Source organism: Chiloscyllium punctatum, chromosome 2 (genome assembly GCF_047496795.1).
Source record: "Chiloscyllium punctatum isolate Juve2018m chromosome 2, sChiPun1.3, whole genome shotgun sequence".
NCBI lineage: Eukaryota > Metazoa > Chordata > Chondrichthyes > Orectolobiformes > Hemiscylliidae > Chiloscyllium > Chiloscyllium punctatum.
In genome coordinates this window covers 62,463,626-62,478,770 of record NC_092740.1, presented here as the reverse complement: position 1 = coordinate 62,478,770, position 15,145 = coordinate 62,463,626, and the positions used below count along the sequence as shown (strand labels likewise).

Sequence of the window (15,145 nt, the reverse complement as noted above, 5' to 3'; positions counted from 1 at the left end):
TGTGAGTGAGAAGTTGTAAGAAAAAATGATGATAATTCCCCTTTCAAAGCACAGAAGATCACTGACTTCTTTCTGCCTTGCTGGAAATACTTTAAACCCAGCACAATGCATTTATCCAGGCTGGTTTTTCTATCCAGGCTGACTGTGTCTGATGGCATGGCCTTCTTTGTCAGTCTGCAGAGAAAAGCACTGCCATTCCTTTGCCCAGCCATCCATCAACACCACCAGGTCCCAGTGAGCAAAGTGAGAAACTGACTTGCCTTTCTCAGTCATGTCCTTTGGGAGAAAAATGCAAGGCAACAATGTGAAGGGTGGTTTCCTGGCTTGCAGCAGTGAAGTGCTATCGAGCTGGGGTTTAAATGTGGTAGCAGCGACATAAACATCATAATCCCCTAGAGCACATCCAGTCCTCCTGCCAGCTGATTTGCTGAGCTGAGCAACATAGAGCCCAGTTGCATAATTACTAAACTGAAGAGCAAGCGATTGCATGACACCAAGAGACATTGATATGAGCCATAGCAGACCATCTGCTATGAGTCTCACCAAGAAAAACACTTCCCCAAAAGAATTGTAAATTATTTTACTTTCTGGCCGTTACTCACCTTATAAGGAGCAGATGTAACATGGCAAAAATTAAACTTCCAGATACTGCAAGAATTCATTGCAACTGGGTTCCTTTGATTTCCTGCCACATTTGAAGCTGAAGAATTTGGGAACTGCTGTAAAAGTTTCACCCCTGATACATAAGCTTTCATTAGCAAGGGGATTGCACTTCACAGATGTGAGGTTATGCTGCAGCTCTATAAAGGACTGGTTAGACTAAACTTGGAATATTATGTTCAGTTCTGGTTGTATCATCATGAGGAAGGATGTGGAAGCTTTAGAAAGGGTGCAGAGAAGATTTACTAGGAAGCTGTCTTGACTGGAGGGCACGTCTTATGAAGAAAGGTTGAGGGAGCTAGGGTTTTTCTCATTGGAGCGAAAAAGGATGAGAGGTGACTTGCTATGGGTATATAAGATGATGAGAGCCATAACGAAAATCGATAGCCAGTGTCTTTTTCCCAGGGCAGAAATAGCTATCATGAAGGGGCATAATTTGAAGGTGACTGGAGGAAGGTTTAAGGGAGATGTGAGAGGTCGGTTCTTTACACAGAGAGTGGTGGATGTGTGGAATGCACTGCCAGCAGTGGTAGGTAGTAGAGTCCGATACATTAGGGACATTTAAGTGATTCTTGGATAGGTACGTGGATGACAGTAAAATGTAGGGTATGTAGATTAGTTTGATCTTAGAGTGAGATAAAAGATTGACACAGCATCCAGGGCTGAAGGTCCTGTACTGTTCTATGTTCTATAAGCATAAGATAGAACTTAACTGCTCACAATATCCTTGAAAATCTGCACTCAATGCTTACTTAGAAAGTAAACCATCACACATTCACATAACAAATTACTCTGACCACAGAGCTGTAGAAGATATTCTGTTTCATAAGAAAAAAATGGGATTACAATAGTTAAATAACACAATGAAAAGGTCATACCAGGGGCATGTTGGACAGTGAAATGTGCTGCTTTTCTCTTCTTAGCTTAATTGAGAAGTTGGCTTTAAAAGATGGTTCATCAAAACATGGGAAAGCCATCCGTGCTGATGTGGGTTCAAAATGAGTAGATGCAAGAACTCTGCAAAAATAGAAATAATTCAGAAAATAATTAAATCCAAAGCAAATGAATATGAAACAAATTGAAAGGCATTTTGTTAACTACATTTGCACTTCCTGTTTGTTCAGTTGGGATCCTTGTAGAAGCTTAACGCCTCTTGACCAATGGGAAAATGAAATTGAATATCACCTTTATCATATTGTATTTATACAGTAAATGCTGTACTGAAGTCTTCAATGGAAGACATCATGGGGAAACTTACATTTCTCCACATCAGAATATATCCACAGCAATCAAGTTTAAAAAGACCGCGTGACAGCCAATGACTATAAATGATAAATGTTACATTTTTAAAACTAAGACTGAGGTTGTGTAGAGAGTTTTGCATATATATCTGCTATGGAGCCTAGTGAGTATATTTGCCATATTTTGCTAAACAAGCTTCATGAACTACCTACACCACCCTGATGGCATTCATTACACACAATTCCAGCCCCATCTTACCATGTGCCATTCCTGGAATAACTTGCCACTCAGCAGGTATCCCAGATTTCTCTGGTATCCCTTGTACCCAAACCACCTTTAAATGCCTATTGTTCATCTGGATAAGCATTGTCAGTTTGAAGCTACCCTACATAGTTTCTGACATTTGCTCCAAACATGGTAGACAGGGGGAAATCCCCACCCAAATTAGTGGGCAGGGATCTGAAGGTCCTACTGGAAGTGGTACTGCAAAAGTGAGACCTCCTCTTTCCCCAGGACTAGCAGAGGAGGCCATGATAGTGAACCACACCAGGCTAGTTCGAAGTTGCTACCCAGGTTAAATCTGTCTTATCATCTGGAGCACCAAAGAAAGAAGGTCAATGACTTCCGTATTTCTGCAGTGTATCTCCCTATCACAGCAACTGTAGCCAGCTCCCACCAAGACTCATGCTTTACCACTCTTACTAATGCCTGCAACATCTTCCTCACTCACTGTCACCCACCCTGTTCCTGACACCACTGACGCTGCATGCCATCAGTGCTGCCTACCATATTAATCGGTCCGCCTCCTGACCAGCCAACAATAAAAGCCATATAACCAACTTTCATTTCCCTTAATACTAGGCTCTCTTCAATTTCAGGAGGAAAGCTGCCCAGGTAGGACAGAAAGAGTCAAGATAGGTGGGTGTGCTGCCCATCATTCAGCTCCTTACTCCACATGTGGGGAGCATCCTACTCTGACCGTCCTAAGTGACTGACCATGCCCAAGCACCTGGAATGATATAGGAAACTGCGCTTGATTTGCTGTGATGGGATCCTTGACTTAACAGAGGTCTACTAACAATCATAACAAGCTTCTTTCCATTGTGTCAGTGTTAAACAGCAAAGCCAGGCAGAAGTGTAATTAACCCAGTATTTCTTCCTGAGGGGCAAAGCACAAGAGAAAAGGAAAGGCAGTGTAAAGTATGGATGCTGTGAGCATCCAGGATGGTTCAGGGTGAGTGAGTACTCTAACAATGAGCAAAGAACCTGGAGATGCCCAGTGCAGTCCATGGGCTTGCTGCATGACCCTGAGTGTACAGTGTCCTTGCAACAGCATTACAAAGATCATTGCTGGTGCAGCCCAAGATACAGCATTAAAATGCATTAGTGTCCTATAAGTTGACAGGAGATGAGCCACGAGGATTCTTTACAGGCTGACGCACATTGGATGCCAATGTCCATGGACGTTAGGTGTATATTGTCAGTACACATGATGCATGCCCTGAGATATTGTTACCTGTTATACAAGATGGAAATTGTTTGGAACAAATAGTGAGCTGAATCTGCTGGGTACCCTCCTCTGACTTTGACATTGGGTTTACTCAATATTTAGTTTGATTGATGTGTTTGGTAAGGTAATATTGAGACCATCACTATTTTATTTTACTCATCTTTGGTTTGGAACTGTTAGTTGGGGTTGAGAATTGAACTTTGAATAGCATCTTGTTTCAAAAAAAGAGCAAAAGACAGTTGTTTGCTGTTGGGAATGGGCCAGGAAAGATAATGCAAGTTAATAACTGTTCCACAAATTCTATAGAAGAACTGGCACCAAAGGGTGGAAGGACCTATACTGGCCAGCCAACCATAGAGAATGTTGAAAAAGAAAGAGAAAATAAAGAATGAACTGGCTTTAATTGTATTTTGGGCAGCAGACAGTTTTTCTTTTGAAGCTGTCAAACTGGGAAGCCTGTTTTGGTTCTGCTCTCTCTAGATATTCTCCAGTTGTCGACTTGTTAAAGTTGTCGAAGAGAATTTCAGCCTGTAAGAAATAAGTAAAAGTCTCCAGGCATCTGAGGAAGTTGTTTGTACTAGTGATTTCAGAATTTAAATAAGATACTGAGTCTAATATGTCTATAATTCAACTCATCAGCAAGTGATTTCACTCATCACTAAAATAGTTACTGAACAGACAAATTGCAATTTTATTTTAATTTATCCCTTAATTTATTGATGCCTGCGAATGTTGAGAAGATTTGTAGCTCAGGTTGAGGTTCTGGATGTAGGTTTACTCGCTGAGCTGGAAGGTTAATTTCCAGACTATTCGTCACCCTACTAGGTAACATCTTCAGTGGGCATCTGGGTGAAGTTGCCTGTCCATCAGTGTGTGAGTGGGGACTTATGATAAAAGAAGATGGGTTTAGATTATGGATATTAATTAGATTGCCTTGTTGCTTATCTATGTTCTGAAGTTATATTCTTAATAATAAATTGTTTATTTTTGTTTAAGTTACACGTTCATGGTTCAGAACAATTTAGCAATTTTGAGGGTCAATGAATGTTTAAATTCTACTGTGTTATAAATGCAGTGACAGTGAGGCTGATTTGGTCTGGCTTGCTATCATTGTTTTGTGACAATAGCAAGCTGAATATTAATGGGCCAATTTTGCATTAACAAGGTGTTTAACAAATGATAGCTCTCTTAATTGGCAACTCACCAATACCTAGTGAGATATTCACTGCATTATATTTTATGCTTTTGACAAGTAGAGTAAGATGCTCTTGATGTTGAGATTGGCATTGCTGGCTTTCGCATCCAATCTTGCCACAAGTTTGCTATAGCCCATATCATTCAGACCTCTTTAAAGATTCTGCCCTCTGTTTCACGTGCGATAAATAGAAAAAAAAAGTAGAAATGAGAAAAATGTAAAAGATGAAAATGCTACATGTTCTCAAAATAATAGTTTCTGAAAATGCAGAGACAAAAACTTGCATTGACAACATCAAAGAAAACAAAGATTGTATTATTGTTTGGTAATCTGTTGCACAGTCCTTATTTGCAATCTCAATATTAATTGACATGAACTCATCTAACAGTAGATGAAGCTCTGTGAAGATGTAGATCTCTATGCATCTATCTACATCATGAATACCAACTTTACCAACAATTTGCTTTAAGCTGACGTTTTGTGGACAAGCCATGGGAGTATTTTTTTTAAACTTAAATGAATGGCTTAAAATACGCAATGTCTTAAACTTTATTTATGTCAAATCTATTCAAGGATTCCCCTTCAGCACATGGCCATTAGTTTAGGTTCTGATGTCAATTATCTTGTGGTACATTTTACAAATTTTCTGTTGTTTTTTATTGTTGTCATGTATAAGCAGGGATGAATGAAATTTTTCAGAAAAAGTTTTGTATCTGGAAGATTTTTATTAAAGATGGAATATTTGTTCAGTATTTTCCTATAAAAAGACATTCATAGAGATTGGTGAATTATTACAGTGGACTAAAATATATTTCTTCCTATATGATATGGATTGAGTTCAGCTCAGAAGAACAGAAGTTCATTTTCATACAAATCTCTAAAACAAAAATGATTACCTTAATCTAATCTAGAAACAAACAAGCTTTTATGCAAAAATAATTTGCTGCGTCGATGGCAAAAATAACTGAAATGAGAAATGACAATAATTCCTTGGTATAAGCAGGAGATTCATAAGTTTAGGTTGAGACAGAATGTTGTGGTAAAGAGAATTCCACATTGCACTTTCTCCACACACTACCTACAATTATCACAACATTCATCATTAAAAAAAGCAAACTTTAATATAACAAAACTCTAAAGTCAATAGTCATAAATACTGCTTTTTGATGCATAAAATACCTACTTTCAAATACCTGCTTTAACTTGATAAAGTACTTCCTAAAATATTTTTGACATAAGTTCACTTTTGCGGATAGTTAGTTGTCAAAAGTAATTCAGATTATGCCATTATTAGAAGGTGCTGGGGAAACCAAAAGAGCTGAAGATGGAGAAGTTATCTAGACCAGATGGACTACACCACAGAGTTCTGAAGGAAATAGCTGAGGAGATGGTGGAGACATCAGTGGTGATCTGCAGAATCAGGGAGAGTCCCAGAGGTCTGGAGAATGGTTAATATAATATGTCTATTTAAGAAGGCAGGGAGGCAGAAGACAGGAAACTGTCTTCTAGTTGGCCTGACCTCAGACATTGGTAAGATTTTAGAGTCCATCATTTAAAATGAGATTGTGGAGTACTTAGGAGTACATGGTAAAATAGAGTGGCCTCAGCACAACTTCTTCAAGGGGAGGTAATGCCTAATAGATATGTTAGAACACTTTGAGGAGTTAATGAACAAGTTAGACAGAGGAGAGCCAGTGGACATGATTTATTTAGATTTCCACTGTGTTAATGGCAAGGTACTGGCATGGATAGAGGATTAGTTCACAGGTGGAAGACATAGAATTGGGAAAAAGGGAGTGTTTTTCAGCATGCCAGCCAGTACCCAGTGAAGTTCTGCAGGTGGCAGTGTTGGGACCACAACTATTCCCATTATACATTATTCTGGAAGAAGGCAGTGAGTGCATTGTTGCTAAATTTGCAGATAACACAAAAATAGCTGAAGAGACAGGTACTGTTGAGGCAGCAGGGGGGCTGCAGAAGGTCTTGGATAGGCTAGGAGAGTCGGCAAAGGAGTGGCAGATGGAATACAATCTGGTAAAGAGTGTGGTTATGCACTTTGGCAGGAAGAATAAAGGCGTGGATGATTTTCTAATCAGAGAAAAGCTTTGGAAATGTGAAGGGAGTCCTAGTTCAGCATTCTCTTCAGTTGCGGGTTCTGTTGGCAGTTAAGAAGGGAAGTGCAATGTTAGCATTCATTTCAAGAGGGCTAGAATACAAGAGCAGAGATATACTGCTGAGGCTGTATAAGCCACTGATTAGAGTAGTGCTGAAAAAGCACAGGGCTCCATTCCTGATGAAGGGCTCCTGCCCAAAATGTTGATTTTCCTGCTCCTCGGATGCTGCCTGACCTGCTGTGCTTTTCCAGCACTACTCTAATCTCCAGCATCTGCAGTTCTCACTTTCACCCTGTATAAGGCACTGGTCAGATTGCATTTGGAATATTGTGAGTCCTTGTGGGCACTGTATCTAAGGAAAGATGTGCTGGCATTGGAGGTGTCCAGAGGAAGTTTACAAAAATAATTTCAGGGATGAAGGGCTTTTTATATCGGGTGTAATTGAGGACTGTTGGTCTGTACTTGATCAAGTTTAGATAGATGAGGTGGGGTTCTCATTGAAACTCACAGAATACTGAGAAGCCTGGATAGAGTGGATGTAGAAAAGACATTTCCACTAGTGGGAAAGATTAGGGCCCAAGGGCACAGCCTCTGCCTGAAATGATGATCCTTTCGAACCAGCCAGAAGGCTGTGGAGGCCAAGTCACTGAGTGTACTTAAGGCAAAGTTAAAAATCACGCAACACCAAGTTATAGTCCTTCAGGTTTATTTGGAAGAACTAGCATTTGGAGCACTGCTCCTTCATCAGGTAACTATGGAGCAGGATCATAAGACAGAGAATTTATAGCAAAAGATCACAGTGTCATGCATGCAAGTGTTACAATATATTGAACAAACCTAGATTGCGGTTAAGTCTTTCATCTTTTAGAATGGATTGCAGGTTTCAGATCATTAATATCTAAATCCTAGAACTTCTTTCAAATCACATTCTCAAGATAACTATAAAAGAAAGTGACATCTCAGCTCAGACAATGCATTAAAGGTGTGAAGTGTGAGGGACGTTCGGCCTCGGATCCTCAGATGACCATCCTCCCAGGTGGACCTTGGGATACGCAACAATGTAGGCAGTCAATCCATGTATTCCAATCTATCTTGGAAACAGAACCAGTCTGACTTAAGGTTGGGATACAGACAGACTCTAATCTCACACCTTTAATGCATTGTCTCAGCTGAGATTTCAAATTTTTTTTATAAAGCCTTAAATTATCTCAAGAATGTGATTTGAATGAAGTTCTGGGATTTACATATTAATAAACCAAAACCTGCAACCTTTCCAAAAGATGAAATACTTAACATCAATCTAGGTTTGTTCAATATATTGCATCACTTGCATGCATGACATTGATTTTTTGCTATAAATTCTGTGTCTTATTATCCTGCCCCACAGCTACCTGATGTAGAAGTAGCACTCTGAAAGCTAGTACTTCCAAATAAACCTATTGGACAACAGTATAACCTGGTGTTGTGTGATTTTTAAATTTGTCCATCCCAGTCCAACACCGGCACCTCCACATCCTATTTAAGGCAGAGATAGATAAGTTCTTGATTGGAAAGGGAATCAGGTTACAGGAAGAAGGCAGGAGGAGGAGTTGAGAAACATATCAGCAGGTTCAATGGGCCATATGGCCTAATTCTGTGCCTACTAAAAGCAATTGCTTTTGATGTGTTGAGTAAAACATGACAACATGTTTTTCCAATTAATTGTGGTGATATATCTGCATCAATAAGTAGATGGATGGCTGAGTCTATTCCTTTATGTACAAAAGTATTTACTGGTATTCTGAAATGAGTCAAATATCAAGTCAGCTCTTCGGTATAATTCCCTGGGTTTATATAATGAATCAGCTAGAATTTTACAGAGAAGCTATCTATATGAACAGAATTGACTGTTTTAAGATAAAGCATCAACATATCAATAAATTGTCATTTATTTTATCTTCAGATCTTCTCGAATTTGGGATCTTCATATTGAAATTAAATTTTGAAGTATAAAGTTGGGGTACACAGGGCTCATGGTGTCATGTCTCATGTTATTTACCATAAACTATTTTTTGGTCTGTACAAGTAAAACTCATCAATCAATATTTTTGGTTTTCTTTTCTAATGATTTCAAACAGCAACAAAATATTTATAAACATACATGAAAGTTATGTGACTAAAGTAATAAATATTCAGAAATCAAGATATTTTGTAATTATATTATGTTACATGATATTACCGTATGGCACTTCAAAGAATTACTGTTTCTGTCATGAAATGTGTTAATAGCTTACCTTGTTTTACCATCTGGTGTTTGATAGCTACTTTTGTAAAATCCATAGAAACCATCAGATAAATTGCCTGTATAGTAAATATTAATAATATATGTCTCTCCACTAGCCAGAGGCTCGGCATTCTCTAATGCAATTTGCTCATACGGTGGATATTCCAAAATGTATAAGTTGCTTTCTGGGTGGGTGCTCTCATCATTTGTTAATGCAATAGTTGCCTTATTGATTTCTAGGTGCTTGCTATGGAGGATGATGGAACTTGTTTCTTGGAGGACAGAAATCCAAATCCTTGCTAATCCGGTGAAGTTTAGAGTTGTCAAATTTGGATGTATCAGAAGGTCATAACTGACTGGCTTGATCCTATCAGGTAACCTTATCTTATTCCATGGAAATTTCTGACCATTAGTCGCTGAAGGAAAGTCTCCACTGTCATGGTCACTAATGCACAGCATGACCTGGTACAGCAATCCCAGAGTGAGGGTCAACTTCTGTTTCAACAGCATTCTCCAAATTACAAGGGAATCTGAAAATACAAAATATTCCTACTGTTAAAGTGTAAAGTTAGCAATTTGAGTTAATAGTACAGTAATACATTCTGCAAGTTATGCAATCCATTTTAAGAGACTACTGCCAGACAATTAGAAACTGTAGTAGATTCTGCAACAGGTTATAGTGATTGTTCAACTCCTGCCCTAAGCAAAAGCTATTTTCCTAGCAACTATAATGCAACCAGTATAAAAGAAACTTAAACTGTTTGACCAGTGCATTTCCTGCAGTTACTACTGCAGCCATCGTCTATCTTCTCAGTGACTTGACCTTATTATGCAGTGCAATAATTAAATTTTCTGGAAGTTCTTTTATCCACTTTACTGTTCCTGGCCTCTCTCTCTCAATTCTTGTTTGCTCCAAAACTATTGAGACCTTTGAGATCTCAGCTTGACATAACTACTTTCTGATTCACTATATTTTCAGTGATCTCATTTCGACCCGAAAATTTAATGCACGACTCAACCTAATCTCAATCTCTCAGCACCAAATCAAATATTCTGATTTTCAAGGCAGACTTTTGGATCTATTTCTGTTTGTATTGCACAAAATAGATAATAAAAAAAACTGAAAACTGAATTTAATATGTATCCAGCGAGTGCTTCTGACTTTGCAAGATTTGAATGACCTAGTTCTAGGTCTTTTTTGAGCCCAGTAACTAGTTGTTTCATCAGGCTTTGGCAAGGTCTACCTTCAGAATCAATAAATGCAAGTTGTGCAGAGATTCATTCTCTATTTTTTAAGTGTGAAAACTGTATATTAACTTCACACAATGTTTTTAAAAATGCTTGTGCCACTGCGTGAATTTTTGCAGAATGTACTTTGCCATAAATTGTCCCCGTGTAAAGATTTTTGAACCATTGCAGCCATCTATAATACGTTAAAGTCCTGAATTTATTGTGGATTTCTAATTTTTATAATTGCTCTCTGCCTGCACATTTATCGTACTTCAGAACACAGGAGCTGGTAATCTATCATTAGGAAATAGCAATGAAAAGAACCAAACCTGAAAGCCCACTCAAGAGAACATACAATTATTCAAAACACTTGTTGAAAGATTATCTATATGTTTTATCAGTAACTAGCATTTCTAAATGTCAAAATAAGATTTCAAACTAAATAAAATTCAAAATTATATATTTCACACTAAAATTATATTTTGTGTATCTTACTAAATTAAATATAATTATTCCTTTAGTTCCTCAGCTCTTTACCAAAGACTTTAGCTTCACGAGAACTAGGAGTAGTGCATACATGATCCCTTGAGCCTTCCCAATGGACGATCTTCTATCTTAATTTCATTTTCACGTTGTGTCCCCATATCCCTCAATTCCCTTAGTACACAAACTTTTATCAATTTTGGTCCTGAATTTACTGAAAAAAAGTTCTCTGCAATAAAAATAGCCAAAAGATTCACCCTACCCTGTAATGCTAGCGATCTAAATTAAGAAGTTTCACCTCATCTTAGTTCTAATGGCTGGGTTTCTGGCATCTACCCTATCAAACCCTGTGAAGGCTTTATGTTCCTAAATTTATCATAGCCGCAGTCACGGTCAGATCTGAACTCAATTTCAGATGCAGGAGGCCACAGAAATATGCAATTAACCTACTGCATTTTTAAGAGAGTTGAATCCTCATACTGTGAGCTGGAAAGGGTTTGATCGGATCTTGTGGGAAGGGCATGCAATTTGGTTCAGTCTGGAATGGTGAGGGGGGGGGGGGGGGGGGGGGGGTAGAGGGGAGAAAGATGGGGCTTGGTTAAGGCATGTGAGAATGATTGGAGAGTCAGTTTTAATGTTAGCCAGGAGTGAAAGCAGGTTTTAATCCTGCTACCTTTTCAACTCGAACTATTCAGATATGTCAGTCTGAATTACTTGAAGTCTGCAACTCTAACACCGAGCTGGGACCCTTGCTAGTGGAGTCTGCACGCTGGAAAATTGCTTGTTGAAAGATTCTACTTCCCAGCAATTACTGTGAGGTCGATCAGTTGCAAATTCTAATGCATCTTTCAAGATGCATCCAATCTCTGACTATCCAGAGACTAGAAGATCTAATGCCATATATTTCAGTGATCTAAATAGCTCATGCATCTAAACTCCAGATAATATATTTCCACTTTATTCAAACTTGCCTCATGTAACAACCATCTCATCCCAAAAATGTTTAAAATTGTTCTGTCTCTAAAAGAAGTATAAGCAAACCAAACCTGTTCTTTGCTTTCCTAATTGTTTGTTGTATCTGCATGTTAACTTCCTGTGGCTCCCAAATCATTTGAATATCAGTATTTATGATAAATTCATAGAATCCCTACAGTGTAGAAGCAGGCCATTCAGCCCACACTAATCCTCTTAAGAATCACTCCTATGCTATCCCTGTGACCCTGATGTTCCATGGCTAATCCACTGAGCCTGGGCATCCATAGACACTATGGGCAATTTAACATAGCCAATTCACCTAAGCTACACATCTTTGAACTGTGGGAGCAAACTGGAGGAACCTCAGGCAGACACAGGGAGAATGTGCCAATCCCACACAGACTTCCACCCAAGGGTGGAATTGAACCTGGGTCCCTGGTGCTATGAGGCAGCAGTGCTAACTGCTGAGCCACTGTGCCGCCCCAAATTTACTAATGTGGTGACTTGTAAAAAATATTTTCTTTCTATATACACTCTACAAAAGTGGATCATCTTACATTTTTCTACATTACAAGCCACTTGCCATCTCCTTCCTCACTTACTTCAAATGTTAAAAAATCACACACCAGGTTATAGTCCAACAGGTTTATTTGGAAGTACTAGCTTTGAAAGCTAGTGCTTTCAAATCAACCTGTTGGACTATAATTTGGTGTTGTGCGATTTTTAACTTTGTCCAGCTTAGTCCAACATTAGTTCCTCCAAATCATTACTTCAACTGATTTTATTTCTGCATAGAGTCATAGAAATGCACAGCATGGAACAGACCCTTTGGTCTAACTTGTCCATGCTGACCAGATATGCTAACCTAATTTAGTCCCACTTGCCAACTCCTGGCCCATGTCCCTCCAAACCCTTCCTATTCATACACCCATCCAGATGCCTTTTAAATGTTGCAGTTGTACTAGCCTCTAACACTTCCTCTGGCAGCTCATTCCATACATGCACCACCCTCTGAGTCAAAACGTTGCCCCCTTGGTCTCCTTCACCTCTCACCCTCAACCTACGTCCTCTAGTTCTGGATTCCCCCACCCCAGGAAAAAGACCTTGTCTATTTACCTTATCCATGCCCTTTATGATTTTATAAATATCTATAAGGTCACCCCTCAGCCTGGAATGCTCCATGAAAAACAGCCCCAGCCTATTCAACCTCTCCTTATAGCTCAAATCCTCCAGCCGTGGCAACATCCTTGTAAACCTTTCAAGTTTCACAACATCTTTCCAACCGGAAGGAGACCAGAGTTGCACACAATATTCCAAAAGTGGCCTAATCAATGTCCTGTATAGCCACTACATGACCTTCCAACTCCTACAATCAATACTCTAACCAATAAAGGACAGCATACCAAACGCCTTCTTCACTATCCTATCTAAATGTGACTCTACTTTCAAGGCACTACAAACCTGCACTCAAGGTCTCTTTGTTCAGCATACTTAGATATTTTGGCCCAAAGCAATGACATGGATTGTGGAACATTAATTTTGCACCAAAGCAAATAAAATATAACAAAATTAAACCCTACATTTCTATAATAGCTTTAACAACCCCTGTAAAGCAACTCTGCTCAGGAAGGGATTTCTTGTTCTGGGGTTCTAAATCCAGCAGAAATTTCACCAGCAGCCAATCAGCTACCTGACTGCCATAACATCCAGTAGGCTTTCCGACTACATTAAGCCATAGAGTTCCGTCCTGGAAATTCTCCAGCAATCTGAAAATAGGAAAATTCCTGTTCAGCTGTATTTCCCGAGTTTCAGTCATATTTCTTCAACAAAACAAACCTGAAGAATCTCTCAAACTCTGGTTTTAGTTGGGTGTCTCATGATTTACTGATAATTTCTAAAATGAGATTATATTTAGTGATCAGTGTGTGTCTGAACTGAATTAAATACTTAGAGATCTTGACACAATTTACAAACCAATTCTAAGAGAATTGAGATTACCCCTATTTCATTTCCTGTCAGATCTATGGGGTCACTTTCTCCTCATCCTGGACAGTTACTAGCAATACACCCATATTCTACATGCAGTTGCTCACTTTGTCATATCTAGGTTTCCAAGTCCGGTCCAAGTCCCTGGCCAGAGCTACTCAAGTTTTCAAGACTCTTAGATTGTTACAGCTTCGTGGTTAATGACTACTAACTGTTGTTGGGTCTATGTGGTGCAGGTGGAGTGCCCCTACCTCTTGGCAAGAAGGTTCAGATTCAAATCCCACCTCAGAACGTGATGGTCATAAAGGTGTGTCATAATAGATCTAAACAGCTTGATGAAAAAAGTACTGATTTGGGGGCTTTTCTGGAACAGCGTTGTGTCCCTAACAGGTTCAATTCCCACCAATCACAGGCCAATTCCCACCAATCACACACCAATGCTAAGAAAACTACTCATTCGGAAACTTATCAAATACATTATGGAAGACTAAGTAGACAGTATTGTAGACTTTATCACAACTTAGTTATCTAAATTTAGCAGTAAAATTACTTTAACATCCAGAACTTCTGTGAAGCAGGAATTCAGTCAGAAACAATGAGCAAAATACTGTTGGCTGGAAAATCTGAGACCGGCCCACGATGTCCCTTTCTAGAAATTACTTGGAGATGTCGGTGTTGAACTGGGGTGTACAAAGTTAAAAGATCACACAACACCAGGTTATAGTCCAACAGGTTTAATTGGAAGCACACTAGCTTTCGGAGCATCGCTCTTTCATCAGGTGGTTGTGGAAGACACAATTGTAAAACACAGAATTTATAGCAAAATTTATAGCAAATTGTGTCCTCCAACCACCTGATGAAGGAGCGGTGCTCCGAAAGCTAGTGTGCTTCCAATTAAACCTGTTGGACTATAACCTGGTGTTGTGTGATTTTTAACCTTTCTAGAAAGGACCACTAAATGATAGGCCAATCAGGCAATGGTGAGGCCACTGGAGAGCATTCTCCTGGAATCAGCATCCTGAGGCATTGAAGGCCCACAGATCAGAGGGTGACAGCTTGCATGAGGCCACACCATTGAGGAGATGTGGCTATTGCCGTAAGACAAACCCTGGTGTCCCAGGATTGCAGAAGATTCAGGTTACTGGTAAACAATGGTATGGGCAATGCTTTATGGGATGCAGGTTGTGACAAGAGTGGTATAGGAGGATCAACAACAAGGGCAGAGGGCTGGCTGTGAAATTCCCCTCTCCCATACAATCCCTAGATAAGGCACGATTGTCTTTGATTGAAGGACACATTCCAAAGCTGACAAACATCCCACATGGTCTAATTTGTTCCGCATGGTCACAGGCCTACTTGCAGTTGGGTTAATCCTACTGTTGGTGGGATTAATTGCTCACTTGTGGTTCACAAATGGCAGTGAGGCAGGAATGTCAATCATGCCCTTTCCAGCTCAAAACATAAGTCAGGTGGTGACTTCAAAGCAA

At 39.3% G+C, this 15,145-nt stretch overlaps 1 protein-coding gene across 1 annotated transcript in view; it reads right to left on the bottom strand.

The window, feature by feature from the left end:
• erap2 (endoplasmic reticulum aminopeptidase 2) overlaps positions 1-15,145 on the bottom strand; it is a 74,933-nt gene that overhangs the window by 58,180 nt on the left and 1,608 nt on the right. Inside the window, exons 2-3 of the mRNA XM_072583424.1 lie at positions 8,995-9,514; positions 1,539-1,677 (exon numbers count right to left, since the gene is read on the bottom strand). Coding sequence (XP_072439525.1) covers positions 1,539-1,677; positions 8,995-9,494 — 639 coding nt within the window. The 5' untranslated portion in view covers positions 9,495-9,514. The remainder of the gene's footprint in view (positions 1-1,538; positions 1,678-8,994; positions 9,515-15,145) is intronic.